General features: G+C 39.7%; 1 protein-coding gene across 4 annotated transcripts; it reads left to right on the top strand.

Moving 5' to 3' along the window:
* The first annotated feature begins 13,155 nt into the window (after nucleotides 1–13,155).
* LOC119918422 (probable polypeptide N-acetylgalactosaminyltransferase 8) lies at nucleotides 13,156–26,636 on the top strand. 4 transcript variants are annotated; one of them, XM_038739161.1, is made up of 13 exons: nucleotides 13,156–13,242; nucleotides 13,715–13,805; nucleotides 13,920–14,134; nucleotides 14,855–15,098; nucleotides 15,413–15,579; nucleotides 19,318–19,501; nucleotides 19,626–19,823; nucleotides 20,081–20,195; nucleotides 21,721–21,906; nucleotides 22,047–22,184; nucleotides 23,589–23,684; nucleotides 23,764–23,931; nucleotides 24,018–26,636. In XM_038739161.1, exons 3-13 carry the CDS (start codon nucleotides 13,942–13,944, stop codon nucleotides 24,201–24,203), a joined length of 1,875 nt encoding a protein of 624 aa, XP_038595089.1. In that variant the 5' UTR covers nucleotides 13,156–13,242; nucleotides 13,715–13,805; nucleotides 13,920–13,941; the 3' UTR covers nucleotides 24,204–26,636. The 4 variants fall into 4 exon arrangements, with proteins under 4 accessions (XP_038595089.1, XP_038595091.1, XP_038595090.1 ...); XM_038739163.1 differs by lacking the exon at nucleotides 13,715–13,805 and having other exon boundaries at nucleotides 13,164–13,242; XM_038739162.1 differs by lacking the exon at nucleotides 13,156–13,242 and having other exon boundaries at nucleotides 13,348–13,805.
* The last annotated feature ends 851 nt before the right edge of the window (nucleotides 26,637–27,487 follow it).

Below are 27,487 nucleotides of genomic sequence, written 5' to 3'. Positions count from 1 at the left end.
GACTTGGTCCCACCTCTGCTCTTTCGGTTGTTTCTTATAAAAATAACGTTGCTATTCAGAGGTCTGTTTAACGAAAGCACTTGAAATTTGCAAGGTCAGAAATACGCTGTTTTCATTTTCATGTGTTAAAATGAAATTGTGTTCAAATTAATTTGAGAAGAAACTATCTAACGTTGCAAATTTGGTGAAACAGGCCCCAGAATAGAGCTCCTAAATCTCAAAAGGGTTCAAAGGGTCACAAAAAATTAGGGCTGGGTATTGTTTAAAAAATGATGATACCAATAATCAGGACCCTTAAAGTGATACCAATAGAGTAACAATACCTTTCTTGCCTGATACATACATTGAGTACAGATACCCAGCCCTACTGAACATAGACATATTATATTGGCAGACATGTCTTCCAAAGCCAAGTACTGTATTTTCCCATGCACATCATTGTTTGCAATTGTGAGTGTCTCGCTCAAGGACACCTCAACATGTGGACAGAAGGAATCATGTACCCTTACAGACGTGATGATGGTAAACATGTTACAATAAGTTTGCGAGGGCTCAGTCCGCAAGTCTAGAGGGTGGACATTTGAATTCAGCAATATTCTTTTCTATTGTGCCAATGATAATATGCTATCTGACCTGGTTTGAGATGGGGCAAAGCTCCACAGCCACCTTTCCTTCCCAAGAAAGATCTTTGGCAAGGGGATGCCGTGTCCAATGCAGTGTGGTGTTAAACAGAATGTCACAATCCTGTCCTGAGGTTGTCCGGTGTTATATTATTTTGGCCAGGCCTTCTCTGTTTTGATTTTGGTTTCTCTGTTTCAGGGTTTTGGTTCTTGATTCTGAGTTTTGGGTTTTGTATCTACTTTTTAGTTCTGTCATCTGTTGAGTTTAGTTCACTGTGTGTTATCAGTTCGGTATCTGTTATTTAGTCCGGGTTATTAGTTATCTGGTTATTATCTGTGCTTGCCTTAGTTCCTGTCTTAATCTGTAATTGTCTGGTGTTCTGTCTAATCCTAGTTTCAGTCCTGCCTTGCCCCATTAGGTTGTTTTCAACTCCCTGCCTCTGTGTTCTAGTTCTGTGTTCTTTTATAGATTATTGTCTGGTATTTTGTAACATGTGTTCTGTCTGTTCCCCCCAGTAATCTGCCTGCCTGCCAGTCTCTGTTTTTCCCGGCTGTCTTTCTGCCTGCCTCGTTAGCCTTGATCCCTTCACCTGTGATGCTCCCGCCCTGCTCGTTAGTCACTGGTCTATAAATGTTTGGTTTTTCTGTTCAGTCCCCTGTCTGGTCATTGTTGTATGTTGTGTGAACTACCAGTTGCTGCATGTTTGATGTTTACTGTGAGTTTTGTTCATGTCTAGTGTGTTTTGGATTAATATACCCTGGAACTAAATCTCTGCTCTCAGTGTCTCCTGCTTTGCACACCCAGTGATCCTGACACAGAAGGGTGTCAAGAATGTTTTGATCCACATCCGTGCCTTCATCAAATATACACAGTGGAATCAAAAGATTTTTTTTAACTTTTGAAAAACGGCAAGTCTGTATATTTCATTGGTATTAAAGGAACCGCTCTACTGCAGACCCTCTGAGAAGGGTCAGACATCCCATCAGTCACTCTTACAAACTACAGCATGGGCACATAGGTGTCAAGATCACCACGTCTATATGTGCCACAGGAGGGTGCTAGAGCATGATCACACACCCTCCACAAGAGCAGGATTTCTGTATTTGGTGCTGTAAAGAAAGACATACTCGGTGTGAGACATGAACTAATGACATTAAAGTCCTTCTGGGTTGGAGCAGAGGATGGTGTAATTTTTGCAGCAAAGTGTGTTTTTCATTTCCATAACATTTTAAGTTTGAGACACAATCTGTAAGGTCATGTACAGTCTTCAGTTTTGTTTCTAGGATGCTTTTTTTTCTCTGTGATTGGTTGGAGCAGACACAATGCCCCATGCAACTTATGAAGTTGGGTAGAGGTCTCATCTCATCCTATACACACAATCAACAGCCAAATCAAGAAATGCATGTTAGTACATTTACAACTATGAATTTTGTCTTCGTAGGTTTAGTCCACAATTATCTGGGCAGTTTACATGCTCTGATAGTGCAGTGCCACTTTGAAAACCTTCCTTTAAAGGAAAAACAAACTGTAACACTGTATCCACACAAAAAATCATAACAAACATTGAGGCATCACAATGTCAAAAAAGAGATATCATACAAAGGTTTAGTTTTCATCAAAACTACAAATTCACCAAAGGCAGTAAGATAGGTGTCAATTATAATATGTACAAAAGAAGGATAAACTGCAAAAATAATAATAAAAATATAGCCACAAGTGGCAATGATCGGGATCCAAGCATGTCTGAAAAAAGCAACATTTTTAGAGGAGAAGAACAGACAAAGATGACTTAAGAGATTAAAGTGATGAAAGAATTTGGTCTTTGATATAATTGCAGAAATGCAAACTTGATTTTTACAGCATCACCTTGAGATCAGAGTGTCATTAATGTACCTGACTACTGGGTGAAATATTCAACCCACCTGGTAAATTTTGTGTTTCAAAGGTTTAAAGTTTAAACTGCACAAACACTGTTAAGCAGAGAAAAATCAGAAGAAAGTCTCATGGGATCCAAATAAAATACAGAACTCAAACTCACTATGATCTGAACCCCCCTCCCCCATTGTCAGCAAGTCAGAATTGGTCACCAGAGGAGTTGAACTGTGGAAATTCAGCTCTGCAGAGTAGGTGACTTACTGACTGAGCTAGTGGTGAGAGAGGCTGGTTTCACACCCCTCACAAGTTGAGTGACATCACATGTGCCAGACCTGGATTTGTCAGTTTAAACTTAAAAGGCTTACAACAGTCAAGATGTTGGTGAGAAGATTCTGAAGAAACTCAGTCATCATTCTTCTGGTTTTGGGTGTGTTGTCAATTATTTTGATGGCATTTGATCCAATAGCAAGATACTGAATATCACAGCAGACTCACTGTTTGGCCGATTTAAAAACGCTTTGAAACACTTGATATCAGCCATCTAGAGAATGTCTGTGATGATTTTCTGAAAGACTTGTGAATAGAGATGTTAATTGATTTAGCATATTTTGAAAAATATAGCGTGAATTGACCATATTGCAGTGAGGCAAAGGTTGTCACATATCAGTGGATGTGCTGAAAAAACTTCAGGTCTCTAGGACGTAGGGTGAATTTCTTAGAATTGTTGTAATAACCCACGCCCACTTTAAGCAATAATTACCAAATTTTATGCATTAACTGAGTAGTAACTCTAGATCGTTAAAACACTATTTTGTATGAATCCATACAGCGAATTACCAGTTATAACCTTTTTGCAAGTGTAGCGCCCCCTAGTGGAAAAATATCCCATGACAGCTCAGCAAAGCTCGGGACCGAGCATCTGAATAGACCATAGACTGTATATAAAAACAACGAATAGACACGTCAAGATTGGTGACAATAGTTGAAGCCAATTTTGATTTGCGGGCATTTATGTAAAACTGTAGCCTAAATTCTGTTGATAACGTTTGATCAGCGATGTCAAAAATTTGCACAATTTGACATTTAAGAGAAGAAGACCACTGGAGCAATTAAATTCTATTAAAGTTCATGAAGGTGACATTCAAACATGCAGTCTTTGTCGCCATCTTGTGGCTGACTCATATTACTGAAACTAAAAACATGACTGCATTCTGAGAGGAGTAATTTGATATCTTACACATCTCTGATATCTTCTCATGTTATCTGCTTGTATTGCATCGATTTCTTCGGTAATCGGGAATATTGATCACTAGTAATTGTATATATTAATAATTCAATGTTTTTTTTGGAGATTTACGTTATTTGTAGAATGGTTGAATGGAAAAACCTACAGTAAACAGTGAACATGTGATTAGCAAACATGGACAAAACATGGAGACCACTTGAGTATATCTTTAGAAATTGTATCATAAATGTTGTATTTTAGTTAGTTTAGTTTTGGTTATAATGGTGATATAGCCTTTGAAATTTAGATTTTAAACTAGGCGAGGATGAATATCTCATCCTTTCTTTTATAGCATCTCCATTTACTCTGGAATGGTAGCCTACCATAAATAAGCTTACTTACAATGGGTACATATTCCTTATCTTTAGACCTTTCATAGGACACCGAAATATGCATATATGCCTAATGGTTGTGGAGTTTGGGTATGTTATTCCAGGTGTTTGCTGAAACTGGACATATAGGTTTGGCATTTTTACTCAAAAAACTACAACAACAACAAATCCGACCTTCATGAAGGTTACTGTTCAGCTTTTGTTTAAACTGTTTCAGAGAGGTGCTGATTAAACTTAATGGTTAGTTTGGAGGCTGTAGTTTGTGGTGCCGTTGAACATAATGAGTTATACTAACAGATGTTTCTGTTACCCTCCTTGTTATAAATGTGGTGAACATAATATTAGAAATATCAATACAAAACAATCAAAATCAGGTTATTGCCAAGGAGGTTTTCACATATAAGGAGTTTGCTTTGGTGTTTTGGTCCATAAGAATAAACATAATAAGATAAAACTGGAGATTAAAACCAAGTACTGCAAGTCAAAAAGAAATATAACTGTTTTGAAAAAATGAAAGCGGTGTGCAGTTTTGTGCAGGATTGTGCAAAATATTGACATGGGAATGTGCACAAGTTCACAGTATTTAATATAGTTTAAGCATTTTTCCAAATTTTTGATCATTACACATATTTTATTACACCACATACACAAGATATTGTTCTTAATTTAATCTTGTTTAATGAGGATAACATGGTATGAACATTTTCTGCGGCTGTTAAATTTTAGTTTTCTTAAGGCTCAGATAAAATCAGACCAGTGTAGTGGGATCAACAAGCAGGTGAGGTCAGATAATGCCAAAAGTGGGGGGGTTTCCTCCCCTGGAGTTGGCCTTTTGACATGCAAAAACTAGAGACATTGCCTAGTGTTTTGGTAAGGATCTGCAGAGACTCAGACATGCAGTAAAGGTGTCACTGGAGACACTTAATAATAATAATAATAATAATCTTTATTTGTAGAGCACTTTTCAAAAACAAGTTACAAAGTGCTTTAACAAGTGTAAAGACAATAATACCCAAGAGACAATAATACAAAAACAATACAAGATAAAAGCATGAAAACATTGAAAAGACTAAAATACACTTTTAAGATAAATATAAAATTAGTAAAATACAATAAAATAAAAGGGATAAAATAAAGTCAAATAAGATTGGGAAAGGCTCTCCTATAAAAGTATGTTTTAAGAAGGGACTTAAGAGTTCACTGACTCAGCCGACCTGATTTCCTCGGGCAGGCTGTTCCAGAGCCTCGGGGCCCTGACAGCAAACGCTCTGTCCCCTTTAGTTTTCAGTCGAGACTCTGGAACAGACAACAGACCTCCGCCTGAGGATCTCAAGGTATGTGCTGGTGCGTATGGGACTAAAAGGTCAGAAATATAACAAGGCGAGAGGCCATGAAGAGCTTTAAAAGTGATCAATAGAATTTTAAAGTCAATTCTAAAACATACTGGGAGCCAGTGTAATGAAGCTAAAATAGGAGTAATGTGGTCATATTTCTTTGTTCTGGTTAAAAGCCTGGCAGCTGAGTTCTGGACAGTCTGGAGTCGATCAGTAGATATTTGGGTTAAACAGGTGAAAAGGCTGTTGCAATAATCCAGGCGTGATGAGTTGAAGGTGTGTAAAATGGTCTCGGTGTCCTTAAAAATTAACATAGATCGAATTTTTGCTATATTTCTAAGTTGATAAAAACATGATTGAACAAGCTTTGTGGTGTGCTGCTCGAAATTTAAATGACTATCAAACCAAACACCAAGGTTCTTTGCCACAGGGAACCAGCAGATGGCAGTATTTGATTTGCCATCTGCTGGGACCCGATGACCAGGATTTCTGTCTTGTCTGAGTTCAGCTGGAGGAAATTATTTGACATCCATTTTTTAACTTCACAAAGGCAGTTGTTAAGTGAACTCAGCATTCCAGGATCTGTGGATCTGACGGGCAAGTATATTTGTGTGTCATCAGCATAAATATGAAAAGAAATGCCATGTTTATGGATAATATGTCCAAGGGGAAGCAGATACAAGGAAAACAAAATGGGACCTAAGACCGACCCCTGAGGCACACCATATTTAACTGGACAGAACGAGGAGACATAGTTGTTTACAGACACGCAAAACTTCCTATTTGACAGGTAGGATGAAAACCATTCTAGGGCAGTACCAGAGATCCCCACCCAGTGCCTCAGTCTGTCTAACATGATGTTGTGATCGGTGGTGTCAAAAGCAGCGCTAAGGTCCAGGAGTACCAGGACTGAGCACATGCCTTCATCAGCAGACATTAAAAGGTCACTGGTGACTTTAAGCAGGGCAGTCTCAGTGCTGTGGTACTTCCTAAAACCAGACTGAAACTTTTCAAATATTTTGTTATTTTCCAGTACAGTGAGCAGCTGTTTGGACACAATTCTTTCTAGAATCTTTGCAATAAAAGGCAGTTTTGAAATTGGTCTAAAATTTTGTGGGAGGGAGGGATCTAAACCAGGTTTCTTTAAAAGTGGGTTCACGCAAGCCGTTTTAAAATAATCAGGGACACAACCAGTAGATAGGGAGCTGTTGAAAACAGAGATCAAATGGGGCCCAACAGAATCCATTACTTTCAGTAGAAACTTTGTAGGTATTACATCAAGTGGGCTGGAGGACACTCTCATTTGTGATACTGTTTTTAAAAGCTCAGACAAGTCGATGGGATAAAACTGGTTAAAACTCTCTTGTTGCTGGTGAGTAAGAGGCCGCGGGGGTAATAGAGGCTCTGATTGACACCACCTTATTGGTAAAATAAGATAAAAACAATTCACAGTCATCATTACTTCCAGCTGAGGCACATGGAGGGGTTGGGTTTACCAGCTGATCCACAGTCTTAAACAGAAACCTGGGGTTGTGTTTGTGTAGTAATGAGTTCAGAAAAATAGTGTGTTCTCACATCCTTAACCAAGATATTGTATTTAATTAATAAATCCTTAGCAGGACAGAAAAGGGGCTGTACAACCCCTCTCTCTCCACAGGTCACCTCCAGGCATCAAAAGTATCACCCATCCAGCCTCAACCTGATTCCTTTTCCCACAGAACGGCTGAGCCATAAAACACCACTCCCTTCTCTCTTTAGCCAATGTGCAAATGTGATAAGCCAGATATGCAAAAGGAGGGACACTAACAACCCATGCCTTCTTGAGCCAACAATGTTTCATTACAAACTGTGTTTGTTCTGTTTAAATAATAACCCTTTCTAAGTTAGTAGTGGTGTTTGCCTCTTAGTTTAGTAGTAATGACCCTGTTGTTATCCTTCAGTGATGTTTGAAGACTATAGAACCATAAGAAAGTAATCTTGAAGAGTTCTCTAACCTCCTCTTTTTGTTTTGTCTTAATTCCTCCCTATTATTCCCTAGTAATCACTGTCTGTGTAGTATTAACTAATGCTTTAGTTAAACATTTCATATACAATTTCCTACTAACATTCATCCGCACGCTCGTGTGTATAACCAGCTTCCCAGTTCCTAGTTAAAGTGGTAAATCAAGTTGAATGTCTACTGTTCTCTTGTACAACCTGAGCTTCACCAAGGGGACAGAAAAGGTATAACACACAAGCGTTTAAAACTCAGCTTACACTGACAACAAGCGCCAAATATCTATCACCATGTAATGGTATAAACGAATTCTTTGCTGCCATGCTTACATCTTAATTGTCTCTTGAGTTAAAACATGTAACCATCCACCAAGTTTACACTGAAAACATGTAGTGAAGCTTTGTTACGCCTTTTGTTAAGTATATAACAATTAAGAAACCCTTAACCCTCTTGTTTTGCTTGTCTTTCTCTAAATGTTTAGAACTAAATATTTTTCAAATGTTGATATTGTGGAGAGAGAGATTAAATGAAAATCCGCACAAAATATATATTTTTTCTTTATCCCACTAAAAGTTAACACTTTTGGGGTAACTCCCCCAGAGAAACACCCTCCCCAAATTGACGTCACCATGTCCTCAAGAAGGAAAGTAGATAAAAAGGCCTTGTTGTCTTTTGTCTCGCTCTCTACTAAAAAAAAAAAAACTCTCTTGAAACTAAACTCTCTTGTATCCTCTCGTAATTACGCTTTCGTGAACTTCCTCTACTCTTGAAATTCCAATCTTTTGGTTTCGTTTTGTACTTTAAAACTTCCTTCAGGCGAGCCGAGAAAGCTACTGCCCTTGAATCCCCAGTTTTCTTAGCGGGAGATTTGATTTTTGTTTGGATGCATTGATGAAACTTTTTCCCAGACTTGTTTAACAGACTTGTTCAGCAACATTAAATAGCCTATATGCCCGGGGCCTCGCAAACCTACGGCGAATGTATGTTGTTTTTTTTTTTTATTTGTTGTTTTAACATCATCCAATCGTTCTAAGCAACTTTGGACCCAGAAACTCAGAGGCCCGTTCACTTCTTGCCTTGAATTGAACGAGGTCATGGCAGAGTCTGGAGTGTGTTCCGCTGAGCTATAGCAACACCAAACGAACTCAGAGTGCAAAGCCAGGGCTGACCGTTGCTGCAAGCGTTTTTCCACAAAGGACTCCGGAACGAATCCACCGGTTTGAACTTAACTCGAGACACCACTGGGGTGTCTGGCCAGGACAACATCCATGAGCAGACCGGCAGTGAGCCTTTGCTACGGGGAATTACGACAAAAGTAAGGCAAAACAAACTATACTCTGTGACTCGTTGGTGTTCTCTAGTTGGCCCTCGTCTATAGTTAATCAACCCCATGGTTATTCAAACTAAATTTGCAACATAATTTCCGACCATTTGTTCCCTCATTCTGGTAGAATCGTCTCCCTCTACTATATAAACTGAAATTCCATTGAGCCTAACATATTCTGTTTATTACCTTCTGGTTTGTTTCATGTTGACTGTTGACCCTGTAACATTCCCACATTTACTCCCACTGTTGTACTCCCTTTAGTTAAATAAATAAATTTCACCTTGATCACAGTGATTTGTGTGTGTGTATTGTTAAGATCCGGGTCCCTGTACAGAGGATTTACCCTCAGATTTGAGGGTGACTGAACCATTAATAACTAATGAATTACCAGAAATTCGTGTAATTATCAAGCTATACTCAAGGACCTAAAGCCTTAGGTGGACAAGCAAATCTTTAGGTGGTGCCCTGGTTTCGAGGTATGAATTAATATTCCCTAAAATATTAATTTTCATAACTTTATTAAAAATCATACATTATCATTAGACCTGCTACACCAGAAAAAGAGGGGGCAGAATGCCCAAGTGGACCCCATTAGGTGCAGTACAAGTGAATGGCGCAGTAAATATAATCCTTTAAAAACACAGGAAATTAAGAGTTTAATGCTCAAATTCTTCTGGGGGAGAACCCTCACACTCCCACTCATAAATTTCTGCATCGAATATTTCTTCAAAGCAGTGATAAAATATCTTCTCTTGTTCTCGTGACCAAAGTGCGTCGTCACACTCCTAATCTTAGCCCTTATGTTTCCACCACTTTTCAACACAAAGTGACGCCCCTGTTGACAGCAATCGGCAAACGTTTGAAATGTTAAACTAATACTCAACATTAACAAATCAAAGACTAATCACCATGTGGAACCATGCATAACAATGTAATGAATGAAAACAACACACAAAAATGAAACTGCTGTTTTCTCCAACTGAAATTAAAATTGTAGCCTGCTATAGTGGTAAGCTGTATAGTAGCTTATACTATTATCTGAAATTATTATGAATACACTACATTAGCCCTAATAAACCTTAACCTAATACACACACCAAAATGTGAATGGATACTGTCATGGGGCTACCCCATGCCTTCATTGAAGCCAGCAGTGTTGGTCTTGGCATGCTAAGCTAACCTTAGCTGAGCATTAGCATAGGACGGTTACCCTTAGCATATGGGCTAGCATCAATGGACACATGGCCTGTCATTTCATGTCAGTTCATATAAGTACTGGTCAGAAGAGTTGAAATCATGGTTGGATAAATACAACAAATACACAGTTCATTTCAAGTAATTTATTTTAGCTTATGGAGTGTGGAGTCATTTATAGGGAGAAGACCTGGAATGGTCCAAGTGTGAGCCAGTACAGAGGGGTGTACGGGAGTATCTTAAAGTTGCTCTTTTGAGAAGCTTTTGTTTAGCCGGTAACATTTCATTTCTGGTTTTCTAGTTGATTTATTGTGTGGTGATGTAGCCAGAGATGTGTTTGATGGTTGAGATAACATAATGGTGTTTAATTGATTGTCAATTAACTTTGGTTTGTCTTGTAGGAGGGGCTTCTGGTATAAAGGAAGGAGGCAGAGGCCCCCCTGGAGAGAACAGCTTGGGCCTGGAAGTGCACATGTGCTGGAGCCCAATAGTCAGGGCTGATATAGGTTTTGTGTAATCTCAGTTTTTAATGATAATTTGAATAGTATATACTTAGTTTTCTCGTTGTTTGTTTTTGTTAATTTTTGATATATTTTTACTATACCTCACTTGCACAACTGCACTTTCCACGAATCTGGTTTTAAAAATAAATGAAAGCGCCGGGTGAAGAACTCATGTCCATGTCTCCTCCTTCCACCATGGGGCTAAACCTTACAGATACTATTGGCCCTTAAATTACGCTTGTAAATATTCCTTTCTATTTTCCCTTATTTTTGCTTTTTATACATATTTTCACTTGATGCATTCAGCTTTGGGCACATATGGCTCTAGCACCTTGAGCTATTTTTTCACCATACATAGTAAAAAGATAATGGAACAGTCGGATGTGCTTTGTTGACTCTGGTTATTGAAATCATAATTAATCACAATTAACTCCAGTGTCAGCACAGTTATCACGTTCGTCCTGTTCTCAGATTCAGGAAGAAGTTGTTGGTATGGCGTGTGGAAAAGTATGAATTTTAGTTTGTTGAAAAAAACAAACTAGTCTGATAATTTTCTCCCATCTTTTCCCATTGTGTGCAAATGTATATTATATGCATATAAATATAAAAAAAATTTAAAAGCAGTTTAATTTAGTATTTTTGTCTCCAGGAGGAATTACATTGATTTTCAAAATGACCATGAGCTGCTTACAGATGACATTATCTTAATAAAGAGGACGATTTTTATTCTTTTAGTTACTTTACAAATTAAGAGCAAATAACATACACAGAGCTTATAAAACATGTTTTGTTAGAAATGAAACTACCCAACAGTTTATAAAAGTAAAGTTGACAGAAAATTTACTGGCAACTATTTTGATAATCGTTTAAGCAGCTCAATACAAAAAAGTTAAAAATAGCCTCATCCAACCACTACTTCATCTTAACCTTTTGTCTGAAGACACAAAGCAGGAATTAACTTTACATTTCCACAGTGAGCAAGCAGGACTCCTCTGCTCAACTTTCTGCTTATTTACCAAACCACTTAAGTAAACAGTAATGTCCTTGTAGTGGGTCAGTTAAATGGAAGAAGGAGTTTCTGGGTAATATTTGCTCAAGTCTGAACAGAGTTTATAATGCCATGAATTTACAGGAATTGTTCCAGACCTGAATACATGATATAAATAAATATTTGTACTCTAATCTAACTGTAGAGAAACTGTATAACAATTTACACATTTTTCCCCTCTAACAAAGGCAGACAGATGGTTTGTGACGCATCAGGCAGTACAAGGATGCAGGGTCCTGTTTGAATTTCCACATCTAATACTTGGATGACATCAGTGTGGTTAGGAAATTAAAGTCCAACATGTTTTATGTATATAATGCATTATGAAACCTGGACATGCAGGGGCAAAAATTCTAACATGTAGATTTAAAGGGATAGTAAGTACAATGCACTTTTGGGGGGGGGGGGGCTTCTGAGGGATCACTGAGGGGTGTATTTGTTGGCACTTGATTTCATACACCCGAATTACGTACACATCAAACCACTCAGTGAGTCCTAGCACCTGCAGTTTTTATATTTTCATTAATGTGCTCAATTATTCAGCTGGGGGGTGGGGCCTTCCAGGTATTTCTATGCACAAACAAGTGTGAAACAGAGTTATTTGATTTTTTACTTACAACAATTTGCACCAATGTTGTCCACAGCTGGAAGAAAGATATTTAATTTGATTAAACAAATGTGGCTCTGGTTAAAAGGGTGAGTGCAGTTTGTTTCACAATTATGGTTACGGTCATGTGGGCCTAAACCAAATTCGCACACATTTAGGATGATATATGGTATTGAGAATTATCAATCTATCCATTCTATGGGGTTGGGGGTGGAGCCAATCCCAGTGGACACAGGGTTGACACATTGAGACAAACAACCACACACACTCACATCTAAGGAATATTTAGAGTTTGAACCCAGGACCTTCGTGCTGTGGGGCCACAGTACTATCCACCATGCCATTGCACCGCCGTATTGAGAATTATGTTGTATATAATTTATCTAAGAAGCAAAAATGTATTTATATCAACTATTTTCCCAGTTCTACTGGGTGATACAGATTTTTTTAATGTGCCATCTCAATGATTGTTTCAAACTTGGCTCAGGCTCCTAACAAAAGCGAGTCCACATATACACAAAAGTTCAAAAGCCAGGTTAATTTATTTTTATTAATAAGGAAATAGGGTAGAGTGTGGAGATATAGATGTAGTCGGCAGTCTAAGGCGTGTATGGATGACATATGCATGCCCAGGAGTTGTAGGGAAGTCATACAGGCACGTAGAGGCCACATACACTACTGAGCCTCATTTTGACTTGTTTTAAGGACATTACATCAAAGTTGGATCGGCCTGTAGTGTGGTTTTCCACTTTGATTTTGAGTGTGACTCCACATCCAGACCTCCATGGGTTGATAAATTTGATTTGATAATTTTTGTGTGATTTTGTTGTCAGCACATTCAGCTATGTAAAGAGTATTTAATGAGATTATTTCATTCATTCAGATATAGGATGTGTTATTTTAGTGTTCCCTTTATTTTTTTGAGCAGTGTATTATACCTGCCCAGCAAGAGAGAGCATTTGGCCCCTCCCTCCTCTCAGGTGCAGGCAGTTGCTCTGATGACCCACCCAGGCTCCCACAAGAAGAAAACAGCAGTACAAGCAGCCAGGCTGTCACGATGATATAGAACATTAATTTAGTCTTCTTTTGAGCTTTTTACTGGGAATTACATAAGAATGTGGTCAGTACAAAAAACATAGGAAACATTTCAATTAGCCAGTTTTATTTTGAAAAAGCCTTACAGATGAAAAAAAAAAACCTTTTCAGCATAAACTTTAGATTTAGTATTTATTTTCTTTCTTCTGCTATTCTCTTCACAATTTATTTGAACATTTGCAGATACAGAAGAGTTTCTTTTGGTTGGAAAATGCATGTTGTCTACATTTTGATTAAAAAGTAGCATCTTGTAATCCAAAGTTTACAAAGGGAACTTTATATAAATTAAATGAACCCAGTAAGATTTTCCTTTGTATAAAATCAGGTTCTCAGCTTTATCAAACCTAAAAAAACAATTTGTGAAACATGCTGTTAGCGGAGACTGAACAATATTGTTGTGGTGTTGTACCTGACTTGTCCGTCAGTCCGGTTACCTGCAGAGTACTGCTGGTAACTCCCAGGTAACTAGAGTTAATGCTATACACCTTGCATACCAGGTGTAATGCAAACGAAGAGACATCAGAGTGAAAACCAGAAGTGAAAACTACATTTGGTGTGAACTTCAGGATATCAGATAACACAGCTATGGTGCGTTAATGTGTGAGACTGTATTTGTGTGAGTGCGTGTGAAGAGAAAGAAAGAGGAGAGAGAACACCTGAGATTCAAGGTAAAACTTTCTCCTCCTCTTTCATGCGAGGCAGAACACGACATCCACAGACCAAGATGAGATCTGGCTGGATTAAAGGATCAGTCATGGCCTTTGCTTTGACTGCAGCTCTGCTATACCTTGGCTCCATTAAGAAGGAGGTCCATACCCATTCAGAGAAAATCCAGAGGGCCCACAACAATGACTCCATCAGGAGTCAGAGAATTCTTAATAGGATGGACAAGATGGAAATGAACATTAACAGGCTGCGTGAGTCTCTCATTAGGTCTTTTTTTATTTTTATTAAAGTATAAAACTAGGTTCCAAAAGAATAAACATGATTTTAAGATTCTTCTTCATAGTATTTGGGCTAAATATAGCTGAAATGTTAAGGTTCTTTTTGGACATTTAGGTTCAGTATAACAGTCTTGTTAAACAACATGTTATTGACCAGCTTCACATTCAAGTTAATTCAAGGTAATTAAAATTGTGTTAAAACAATAGTGGTATTGAATAGGGCTGCAACAAACAATTATCATTAACTGTCTATCTGCTGATTATTTTCAATTAATGTATCAACTGTTTTGTCTACTTTCATCTTGTTCAACATTGTGTTGTATAATGATAAATTACCTTGATATGTGACAAAGTAAAGCAGCAAATCCTCACATTTGAAACCGATGAATCTTTGGCATTTCGGTTGAAAATTGACTGAAAAGATTAATTCTAAATAAACTGACCTGAACACATGTTAAACTATTTTCACATTAATTTACTTCAGATTAGATTAAACAAAGTACAGTTAAACAGTAAATGACTGCACATAATACTAATTGCACCAGAGCAAAGACAAACATTTATATATTTGTTAATGAAACGGAGCATGCTATATTTATATTTCAGGGAGGAGCACTTGTTTGTTTGGCCACTGGTCATTCTGTTTGCATAGAAACATAAAACAAATACTCTGATCCACTCTTCTGTTGGCAGTCCATCTGATGAATAAACTTGAAAAGAGGGAACCAGTGCCAAAGAAGAACCCAGAGGTGAAGAAGGAGAGGAAGGTGGTGAGGAAGCTGTACCCGAACTCTGCTCTGTTCAGCAAGTGGGGTAATGAGCTTTCAGAGGAGGAGCAGAAGGAGGCCGAGAATTTGTTTCAGAGATACGGCTACAACGCCTTCCTCAGTGACAGGCTGCCCCTCAACAGAGAGATCCCTGACACCAGGCCTGCCAGGTGATTATCATTTCCTGTTCATACTAACAAACTACACCTCAATCACACACAATGGACTGCTTTACTGTATGATGCCTGTTTAGTGTGAGACCCTGGTGATTGAAAATTTTGTTTTAAAAAGAACTTTTATTACATTCCGGAAGGGGAAATACAGTTTGGGGGGGTTGTTTCTTTTTTTAACCATTTTACAACATTTTATAGACCAAATGATTAATCTAAGACGAAGCTCATATCCAAAATTAACATAAAATTCAGATGCAAAAGTGATGCATTTTTTAATTAAAAAAATGCATCACTTTTTCTTCCCCTCACAGGTGTGCTGACAAAAAGTACCCAGAGGATCTGCCTACCATCAGTGTTGTTTTAATCTACCTGGATGAAGCTCTTTCTGTCATCAAAAGGGCCATCTGCAGCATCATAGACAAGACGCCAGCTCGGCTGCTGAAAGAAATCATACTGGTGGACGATCACAGCAGTAATGGTAGGTCGACCTGCTACGGCTCTGGCTCTCAATTTATTATCAGAGTATGTCTGATACTCTGAGAATATATTTTATCTCATACACATAGTGGTATGTAGCCATACCGATGGATATTTTAGATTTTTGCATCTGAGTTCACACCAAAACAGGAAATGCTTGCATGAATTTGTCCATTGTACAGGTTACAATTGAAGTGAATGTAACAGTACCTTGAGAAGTTTGGGTAAACGCTTTACTTTCTTGAGTTACGTGAGTTGATCTACACCACTATCATATTTGTGTGTTAAAGGAGACAGCTAGCTTTTAGCATGAAGACTAGAAACCAGGGACGTAGGAGCGACTTTGAAACTGGGGGGGACGCTGAAATGCTGGGGGGGGGTCGGCCCCCCTGATTTTTATTTTAATTAATGCACTTAAATGCTCATTTCTAATGACTTTTGAAAACAGATTGTACTTATTGGTGTGGCTAAAAGAGGGTCTTTGTAGTGACAGAAGATGGAGAATAGACTAGAGATGGTAGATTATGAAAACTCGGAGAGGAAGAGGGTCAGAGAGAGGGAGTATAATATAACTAGAACAAAACCGACTACCATTAAAAACCATGGAACAGCTGCTAGTTAATGTAGCTAGCCACAGTATAAATGTATTTAGTTATCCTAACATTACACTTGTGAGCTGTCAGTGATATTTCAAACAAACATATTTCTAACAAAGTCTTTTTACCATGTGAATTTTAGAATATATTATGTCTACTAGCTATCCATACAACTTACAAGCTCGTCCTCCTCAGTTTTTTCTTCTCCTTCTCCTGTGACCTCTGTCCTCTTCCTCTTAAAATACAGCAGGATGCTCGTTTCTGTTTGAACATTTTGAATGTTTATGGACACGTAGCAGAGACACATGCACTGCATTTTTAAGGTCAAGGATGGTCACAGACGGAGGCAAAAAAGTAGCCCAGAAGTTTGTCCCTGGTCAGCCCGCTCTCCAGACAAAGCATTTGTTGGGTCCTCTGGGTCTTTAGATACCTTTTTTTTATTCCTGTATTCTTGAGTTTTATGTAAGTTGAGTACATAACTAAATTAACCTTTTAAAATACATTTTCAAAACTAGAAACATCCCTCTAAGTAAAGTAATCACTTCAGCTGAGCCCTTGAGTAGATGTCCAACGAAGGTTAAAGTCAAGGGCAACTGGATTTGTTTGAAGATACTGGAAGACGTTTCGTCCCTCATCCAAAGGACTTCTTCAGTTCTGACTGACTGGCAGGGAAACTCAGCTATTTAACCTCAGTGGGGTCTTTTGCCAGGGTCGTTGATACTGCTGGTTCATTAGTGTTCCTGGTTGCTGTAACGACAGTCGTTACAGTCGTTAGGACTACTGGTAGCCAAGACTGAAAGACCATCGTTGGTATCTTCACCTGAGGCCAATAGGTTACGTTTGTTAAGATTCCTGGGAAGAGATGAAAGGACAGCATTGTAAGTGGGGGATAAGTGGTGGCGTAGACCCCCTCCTCTGTTCAGCAACAGGTTCTCGACCCGGGTGTAGATGGCTTCCTTGACACCTCTGTCAAACCATCCATCTTCTCTGTCTAAAATGTGCAGCTGGTGGTCCTCAAACGAGTGTCCTCTGTCCTTCAGATGTAAGTAAACTATGGAGTCTTGACCTGAGGACTTGGCCCTTCTGTGTTGAGCCATGCGTTTGTGTAGTGGTTGTTTAGTCTCCCCAATATACAGGTCTGTGCATTCCTCACTGCATTGGACCGCATACACTAGATTGCTTTTCTTGTGTTTGGGTGAGCGGTCTTTGGGGTGTACCAGCATCTGTCTTAGTGTGTTCTTGGGTTTAAAAAACACAGGGATGTTGTGTTTGTTGAAAATCCTCCTGAGTTTCTCTGATACTCCAGACACGTATGGAATCACAATGTTGTTGCGTTTGACCTTTTGTTCTTCTTGGATCTTGTGGCTGTTTTCCACAGGCTGTAAGTGCCCCCTTCAGGTGGTTCTGTTCCTTCTCTCTGGCTTGGGTGCTTGTTGGTATGTTTTCCACTCTGTGGTGTAGTGTTCTCATGACCCCTAGCTTGTGCTCCAGTGGGTGGTGGGAATCGAACAGTAGGTATTGGTCTGTGTGTGGGGGTTTTCTGTAAACACCAATCTGCAGGCTCCTGTCCTCTTCAATGTGTACAGCGCAGTCCAGGAAGGCCAAACTGTTGTTGTGAACATCTTCTCGTGTGAACGTGATATTGCAGTCCACAGAGTTGATGTGTTCTGTGAAGGCTTGCACTTCCTGGCTTTTAATTTTGACCCAGGTGTTGTCCACATATCTGTACCAGTGGCTCGGTGCTGTTCCTCTGAAGGAGTTGAGGGCTTTGCTCTCCACTTCTTCCATGTAGATGTTTGCCACAATCGGGGATACCAGTGAGCCCATGGCACAGCCATGCTTCTGTCTGTAGAATCCTCCGTTGTACTGGAAGTAGGTGGTGTTTAGACAGAGGTCGAGTAATTTACATATCTGGTCAGGGCTGAGGCTAGTTGTCTTGTGTTAGCTGTTTCCTACTGCCTCTATGGTGGGGATGCAGGTGAACAAAGAAGTCACGTCATAGGATACCATGGTTTCATCTGGATCCAGTTTTAGTCCTCGAACTTTGTTTACAAAGTCATTAGAGTTTTGGACGTGGTGAGGCGTGTTTCCCACCAAAGGAGCTAAGATGGTAGAAATGTGTTTGGCAATGTTGTAGGTGACCGAGTTAATGCTGCTGATAATCGGCCTTGAGTAGATGACTAAATAATATATTTTATCTGCTGTTCATCAGGTTTGAAACAGCTGCAACATGGTTATTTCAAGGGAATGCAATTTGCTTTGCTGGTTGATTATCTTTAGCTATTTCCGTTTAATAATTATTTTCCTTTTTTAAATCTCCATGAATGTGTTGATAAGATCACTTTAAAATATCATGCTTGCTGCCCAGCTGGAGCTGTATTGCCCAGTCTCTTCAATCACTGTCAAGTGAAATAGCCTACTGCATTTTATGGGTTGTATTGGCCATTTAAAGTTATTTTAACAGGTAAAAAAGAGTGGATTGGTTGGTAGGCCTACACAGCAAGTAAAATAATGCAGAGTCATAAGGATAATAACAATTAAAATTGTCTTCATTTTATATCTAAGTTGGCAGTAAGTCATGTTAATTAGGCTACAGCCCGTTTTCCAAATATAAACAAAGATATTACACTACCAAACATCAGTTTTTGGCAGACGATCACTTTTCGGCACGACACCTGTTGACGCCAGCCAGCTTGTTAAAGAGCGACGCAGGCTGCTTTCTAATACTGCCAGCAGTGTGCGCTCACTGGATTTCAGTTGTTTCAGTAGAACAATAAAGCCTTTTAACTGAAAAGGTATTTGTCTGATTTTCTAATTGTTTGCATCTGTCCAGCTCATTCATGTCTCTGATAAGCGCACGTCTCTGTACCACAGAGGAGACCTGGCGCTCTTCAGCGTAACTGCGTGCACACAGCCTGGCTGACAGCTCATTCGGTTAATGAAGCTTATTGCAGATTACAGACTGATGACGGTATGAATGGAAAATGTAGTGACTTAAAAGTAGATCACTGTCCCTCTTACGTATAATGGCTCCTACGGGTATGCTAGAAACAGCTGGACACAGCTTGCTTGGTTCTGTGTTTGTGTCTACTAGCGACTCTAAAGCTCTTGAATTAATTTGACAAAATATTTAAATTCTGCAGAGGATTTAATGGAGAAACTGGATGAATACATCAACTCCATCCACGAGGAGGTTCCAGGCCTGGTGAAGAAAGTCAGGCACTCGGAGCAGCTTGGCCTCACCCAGGCCAGACTGTCCGGATGGAGGGCTGCTGTTGGAGACGTGGTGGCCATCTTGGATGCTCACATAGAAGTCCATGTGCAATGGTTGGTCCAAGTGGAGTGATCTGAGTTGTCACTGTCAAGTTGTAGGCTGTGTTTTCAAGTCATCACACTTTTTGTTTGTTCAGTCAAGTCATGTAACTGTTACACTGTGACTGTGTGTGTTTAGGGCAGAGCCATTGTTAGCTCGCATTAAAGAGGACCGAACCGTGATACTGACACCAGTGTTTGACAGAGTCAATTTTGATGATTTGGCACTGACTCCCTACATACCTGCGGCGGATGCCTTCGACTGGGCTCTGTGGTGCTTGTATGAGTCCTTCAGACCCGAGTGGTACGCTTTAAAGGACGAGTCACAACCTGGCAAGTAAGTTCCAGTTTAAACATTCAGTTCACCCAAAACACAAAAAACTACTTTAACATTATAATTTGACATTTTGTGTGAAGCAAATTTTAATATTTTCTGAAGACATGGGGGGGAAAAAAAAAAAATATATATATATACATTTACAAAGATTGTGACTTTGGGGAACTGGCCCTTCACTCTAATCAATCTAATTACTCCTATTTTTTATGAATGAAGAGTAGTTGGTGTTTTCATTTATTTTCAAATTCTGTCCTCAGGAGCCCCTCCATCATGGGGATTCTTGTAGCCGATCGAAAGTTCTTTGGAGAGATCGGAAGCCTTGATGGTGGGATGAAAATATATGGCGGTGAAAATGTGGAGCTCGGCATCCGGGTAAGATTTACGGGATGTTTCAAAGTGACTAAAAGACTGTAATTAAAATCAAAATAGAACTGTGTTTTGGAATGGTTGCTCAGAGGTTATTTGTATTTAACATTGGTTTCTAGTTTGTTAATGGTAAGTAGTAACTCATCAATAGTCAAAACCATATATGCAGAACAATGAGTTCAACATTTCCGAATTTGGCTGTAGCAGTCAAACTTTTGTTTTAATGTTCCACCCCATCCAGGCTGTGATTGGTTGGTTCATAGAAAGTCACAGGATGGGCACATCGGCTTAAAAAAACTTGATATACACTCCTGAGGTACAGTAGCTAAATAACCAGCTAGCCAAACCCAGACCTTCTTTTTCTTATCGCTATTTCCTTCTATCTGACCTTCTATCTCAACTGCAGACGACGTATCCGTGTCGCTGTTTTTATAAAACAAACTACTCACAGAGCGACCTCCTCTTGGGGGCTAGGACGAAATGCAATGATACCAAGCCAACCAATCAGTTATTGTGGCTACGCATAGGCTGGGTCCGCATTACCCTTTTGAAAAACTCATCTACATGAATCACATACATGACCTATATCGGATTCAAATGGCGAATTTCACCCAAAGATGTGCACCCCTGTAAACAGTACAAGGTAACTGAGTGATCTAAGATGTTTGATGCATGCTGCGATATGCTAAGGACAAAGAATGGAACATTTAAATGTAGTGTGCATATTGGTTTGGACTTGCTAAATTGTTTGCTTTATTGTGCAATATAAATTTTTCCTTGCAATAAACTATTTGCATAGTGTGTGTGTGTGTGTGTGTGTGTGTGTGTGTGTGTTTTATGTTTTTAGTGGGGACTTTAACCTGAAAGCACACTAACCCATGGGGACACATGTCACCGAGACTGCTTTTAGAGAGTTAAGATGTGGTTTTAGGTTACAGCTGGGTAAGGGTCAAGTTTATGCATGTAGTTGTGATGGTTAAGGATAGGTAAAGGGGCTAGGGAAGGAATTCTGTCAATGAGATATCTCCATGGGGTAGAGGAACAAATGTTTGTTAATTAAGCACATATCAAGGTCATTTAACACATAACTGTGTACATAATATACATTTTTGAGGAGCCCCTCCATCATGGGGATTCTTGTAGATGATCGGACGTTTTGTGGAGAGATCGGAAGTCTTGATGGTGGAATGAAAATTTATGGAGGTGAAAATGTGGAACTCGGCATCCGGGTAAGATTTACGGGATATTTCAAAGTGACTAAAATACTGCAATTAAAATCAAAATAGAACTGTGTTTGGAATGGTTGCTCAGAGGTTATTTGTATTTAGCCATGCTAGCAGCATAGCGTAGCTTTCTGGGATGCGAATATGTGTATATTTGAGCAGCGTGCACATTGCTTTGGACTCCCTAAATTGTTTGCTTTGTAGTGCAGTGGTAATTTTTCCTTGCAATAAATGTGTGTGTGTGTGTGGGTGTGTGTTAAATGCCCTTAAACTTTACTTTTAAAATATTTACCTTTTTGTTTTTCCAGGTGTGGCTGTGTGGAGGAAGCATAGAAGTCATACCTTGCTCTAAAATTGCCCACATTGAACGGGCCATCAAGCCTTACCTCCCAGACTTGAGTGTAATGGTAAAGCGTAATGCTCTGAGGGTGGCGGAGGTGTGGATGGATGAATATAAATACAATGTCAACATTGCCTGGAACCTTCCCCTAGAGGTAAGGGATGTCACCTCTTTACTCACATAAATTAAAACTTCTCTCAATACACAAATTTGGCTTCATAACTTGTGCAAACCCTATAGTTCCTCTTACTGATCAAACCTTTTGTGGCGTTTTTACCCTGATGTTTCCTACAGAATCATGGGATAGACATTGGGGATGTATCGGAGAGGAAAAAGCTGAGAGAGAGGCTGAATTGCAAGCCCTTTAAGTGGTATCTGGATAATATTTACCCCTTGCTGGACCCTCTGCAGGATCTGCTGGGTTATGGAACGGTGAGTAGAAACAATATCAAATGTGACCACTGCATTTGAAGTCTGAATCTGCAGGTGTGACAGTCATGCTTCAGAAGGCTTCATTTGGGTTTTATTCAATACATTTAAACACTTTCTTCACCATCCTATTGATTCCCATGACGACACTAATTCATCCAAGTCACCGGATGATGATGATGATAGCAGCAAGTCAGTTGTATAGTTTGGCTTAAGATGTTTTTTGACCCTGTATTTATTCAGAGTAGTTTTTCACAGGACGCATGAATACTCTATTGCAGGTACTCCAGCTCCCTCTAGTTAAAAAATCTTCACATCTGCCTCAAATAAAACCAGTCTTTGATATGGTGACTACAGAGCAGTTGCAATAGCGCTTTCTACTGCAATAGCAAGAGCACCTCTCTTCCATTTTCCTCCCTGGATATTACACTGAACTGTCACGTAAACTAGTGGTTTCCAACCTTTTTGGCTTCTGACCCCTTAAAGGGACAATATGATGATCTTCAGTGAAGAAGCTGTGTACCTGAGGATCTGTAAAACGACAATATATCCAAATTGAATGTTATGAAGCAAAGAGCGGTACATCCATGTTAGCTGGCTGCCCCTGCCTTGCATCACTACCTGCTAGTATAACAAATCGCTCCTTTACTTTGTACTGTTACATTATTTCTTGCAGGTTAAAATCAACACTATGACATTATTACCAGTGGTACACAGGATAGTAATATGGATCACGATAGCTGAAGTAATGTGAACCCAAAACCCATACAACTATAGTATTTTGCACTGGTACAGAATCGGAAGGCAAGAAGCTCGGTAGGGTGTATGCAGTCACAGCCATTGGACTCCCTGAAAAATCTGACCCAGAGTCTTCACATAGGATTAGGTAAACTGGCCGTCAGAGGTAATGGAATAACCCAGCAAGTGGATTGTTTTTATGTGAGATTACAACCCTTTCACACACAAGCAATTAAAGGCCCGAAGAGGACAAAATAAAAGGAAAGATTAGATAAAGATTTTTTTTTTTGTATCTTGTTAACTGTCCTTGTCACACTCAGGTTTGGTGTCCTGACTCCCATGTTGGGAACCGATGATGCAAATGGCAATGGAAGTCTGCTGCAATTATATATTGTCAACAAATCCCATGAAAATACAAAAACCAACAAGCAGTGTAGTTTATTTTGAGTCAATCACACATACATCATACTGCTGCTGTACTCACCAGAGCACAAATGTGTATCTGCAATTCATTGTTCCAGCATCCACGAAGGTCAGCACGGACCCAGAGTTGGTTTTGGTCTTTTCATTGGATTGGTTGACAACACCAAGAATATCGCCAGCCTTTTAGTGTATTCTGCGTTTAAGTTAAATCATTAGATGATTATGTATATGATGTTGTGTTGGCAGCTGATTAATGACCTGAAGCCAGATCTCTGTGTTGACCAAGGCCCAGTTCCTGGGAACACACCCATTGTATATGCATGCCACAACTACTCACCACAGGTATGTTCAGAGAATCCACCATATGCACACAGACTGTTGTTTTTGTTTGTTCGTGGATAATTATTGTTCTTTGGTATAGCACTGTTATTATCGCTCTGATGGCCAACTCTACATCGGCGGAATCAAATCTCACAAGTACAGCAGCAACCGCTGTCTGGTGGACCCCGGCACCGGAGTCTACCCAGGACTCTACAACTGCAAACTGGCCCAGCAGAAGAACTTCCACATGCTGTGGGATTTTAAACAGGTAAATATTACAGTCTTAAAATACAAATGCACACCAAAGAGGTCACTCTATTTGGAGAAATGTATTATTTATTATTTTATTCCCAGAAAGGACAGATCCAGAACAGAGAATCAAAGAAATGTCTAGAAGTTGCAATGGATGAAGACGGCTATTACAAACTTGTTGTCCAGCAGTGCAGTGGTCAGAGCTGGAAGATAGAAAATCTAATCAAACGCCATGGAAAGACTGCTGGGCAGGGCCCAGAAGACAATATTTTATTGCACAACAACTGAATGTCATGCCAGATATGGAATGGTTGCTTGTCTTTGGAGTGAGTTTATAATTTGCCCTGGACGACTTGGATCCACAAGAGTCAGACTGTGCATGAGCAAAGTTATGAACTGCATTACTGAGAGGAACTAATACTTTATTTAATTCTTGTTTTTTGCATCATGCTTTTTTGACAAATGTAAGTTTGTTTGTTTTATTTTTTCAAAAATATCCTCAAACATTTGTTGTTGTACGGAAATCCTTTTTCTGGTGACAAAATGCCCAGTGAACAAGTTAAAGTTCCTTTTGTAGTTTCTCCAGCAAAACAACTATAGTTTAGAAACTTGTGCGAGGGTTTTAGCTTACCTACAGTACCCACCTTTCAATGTCCGACCCGTTTTCTCCTTTCATCCTATCCTTTTACAAAGAAACCAATGAAACACCCTACACTGAATCTGAATTGTTTACATAAAGGCTGCTAATGGTCTATAGATGTTTGCTCTATAACAAACATCATTCAATTCAAATAGGATCCGTTATGGTTTGGTTGCCATGAGGGATCCATGATGAAGGCATCCCTTTTTTTTTTTTTTTCTGCCACCTGATGTGACCTGTGTCCTTCAGATGAATTGGCAGGGAGCTATACCTGCAGGCTGAAGACACTTTTAATGAGAATGAACTCACTGAAATGCGATATGATTTTTAAAGCTGGAAATATTATTGAAAAGGTCAACAACCCACAAAGACCAAAACCAAAGAAGCGCCAGTCTGTGTTTCAATATTTTCTGACTTTGCTAACCTGTCTGTTAAGTCTTTTAAAATGGATCATAAATATACACTTTAAGGGGACATTATTAAATGTTACTCAAAGTAAGAAAATAGTACATTTGCTTAGGACTGTTTTATATCTATATAGCGGATTAAAACACCAGTGGTTTGAGGTTAGGTTAGGATAATTTGCAGCACCAGTGCCCTGTTCCCAGAAGTGTGTGTGAGGGGATGGAAAAAAAAAAGCCATCATCATCATAGAGCTCCAATAATACAATGGCAACAGGTAAATAAAAAGCGTTTTGGGAGGTCGCTGAAGCATTCATTGAAAGCTTCCAGGGGTCAACCACAGTGCAGCATAGGCTGGAGTTGTTCCTGCTCAGCTACAGAAATACTTCATACGCCATGACCTTCCTCCGCCGTTGGCACCGATCCTGCTTTGACCTACTCAAATCAAGTGTGGCTGCTGTGGTGTATTGGGCTAAGGCGGCCAGCAGAATTGCAGGGCCCCTTTTGCCGAGGACAGGGGTTTTGCAGCTGTGGCCTCTGTTCTGGTCCGTGATTATAGGTGGCGGGAGGAGAAGTGGATGCCTGGTGTGATGGTGTCCCAGGCGGGGCCAGAGTCTTGCACAGTGGATGTGGGCTCTGCACTACACTGGAAACACCTCACAGACCAGATGCGGGTCTGTGACCTGGCAATGTTTGCCCCAAGACAGCCACCACAACTGGCCTTTGTGGTTCAAAGGGCTGCTGTCCCCATGAAAGACTGACTTTTCCTACAGTGGTGGGGCTGGATCCACCCTCCAAAAAGATCATCCAGTCTCCCATACAAGGACTGAAGGACCAGTCGAAGTTCATGCCCCTCCAGAGACTATTAAGAGGTACTCTTCGCGGGTCATTTTACTCCCTGACCACCTTACCTTTTCGGGGACTTTTGGCAAGAGCATGTGCTCCACCACTTCGTAAGTCTCGTCTCCCTGGCAAGAATAATCCTCAGAAAGACTCAAAGTGTGGGGCAGTCTACCCCCAACCTCAGTTAGGTTTTGTTACAAAATGTACGTTGAGTGATGGGCGTTTTTGGGGGTGAATTTGTGATCTGTCATTAAGTATTTCAGTGTGGTTCTGTTGGAACTTTCCATGTGTCATTAGAAACCCCTTAAGTTTTGTGGGGGGTTGTAATAACAATAATGGAGTCAAACGTGTGATGAATCATTCCTTTATGCGTACAGTACAGGAGGAGGCTGAGAATGGTGACCTCGTGCAAATGTTGCTAGCATTTAGCATATAGTCCTAGACATGTCCTGAGATCAGTCATGTTAATGTATGAATTGAAAAGTATCGTCACTGCCCCCGTAGTGTCTGTCTGCCCACATCTGTTTGGAGAGAATGACCCTTTGATAATTATAACAATGTGTCTCTCAAGTGATTGTTAAATAGACTTGTTAAAAACTTAGTTCCAAAGCCTACAATCTAAAACATAAATTTCTTACAGGGGACTACAATCTAATAAGTTGTGAGGAGAAGTGATGTATTGTGTTATGTGTCTGTTCTGGTAATTTTCCCTGGCTGCCGCCTGAGGGTGTGAGTGTTTTGTTCAGGTTGGGTTTTGGCCGTTTTTGGGCTTACTCTTTGACTGTTCTTCTTTGCTGGTTGTTCCGGATTAAACAGCTCACTTCAGCACCTGAAAATATGCCTCGCAGTCGTTGTATACATGACGTTATACTAGTACAGTAACATCAGTGCCATCACATAGTGAACACAACACTTTGATATCGACAGAAATGAAATGGTGTGTCAGACAGCTGCTACAGTTATCACAGGAGAGAGAAAGTCTGTGACCTCCTACTGAGGAGGTTAGCTTCAAAGCATAAGTTGCTGGAGTTACTGATGTAGGGTTTATCTGATCTCAGTCTGTTAAACATTAACCCAGAGTTTCCCTCATTTTAGGTTTAACATACTCAGAGTTTTCACTAATCCCACATTCTGAAACAGGGATCAGGACAGTCATTGTGGGATAAAATAAACTAGTGCCCATGCTTATCGTGATGGAGCATGTCATCCAGTGTGGCTCACTGATGTGTTTTCAAATAGTTTTTGAACATCAATGGAGCTCAGTTGCACAGATGAATAAGATATCAGGCTTTGGATACACAGATAGGATCAATTCATTATTTCATGGGATCTGTTGACAATAAGATAATTATACAATATCACCAGACTTCTCCTTTAAAACATACAGCTGCCTCAAAGGTAGACCGTCAATCTAGAAACATTTGCTTAGTAAATTCTGGCCCTTCAGATCACAAGGTTTTCTTTTAACCCTTAGATGCCAACAAAGGCTTCACAAAAGTCATATAGGCCTGTAGTTCCGAACAAAGACATGTCATCAAACACTCAAAATTCGCCAATTTCTAGCTTGAGTATGTCAGCATCAATGAAGCTGTTTTGGGGCTTATCTGAAGCAGGTGGTTACCTGAGTGATCTAAGAAAATACCCGAATATCTTTATCAAGGGGGCTACAGCCAGGGTGCGACCTCTC

The sequence above is a fragment of the Micropterus salmoides genome, unplaced genomic scaffold (genome assembly GCF_014851395.1).
Source record: "Micropterus salmoides isolate LMB-PRFRI ecotype aquatic unplaced genomic scaffold, ASM1485139v1 Ms_hic_scaffold_23, whole genome shotgun sequence".
Classification (NCBI taxonomy): Eukaryota; Metazoa; Chordata; class Actinopteri; order Centrarchiformes; family Centrarchidae; genus Micropterus; species Micropterus salmoides.
Note: the sequence above shows the minus strand (reverse complement) of the source record. Positions and strands in the feature narration are given on the sequence as shown.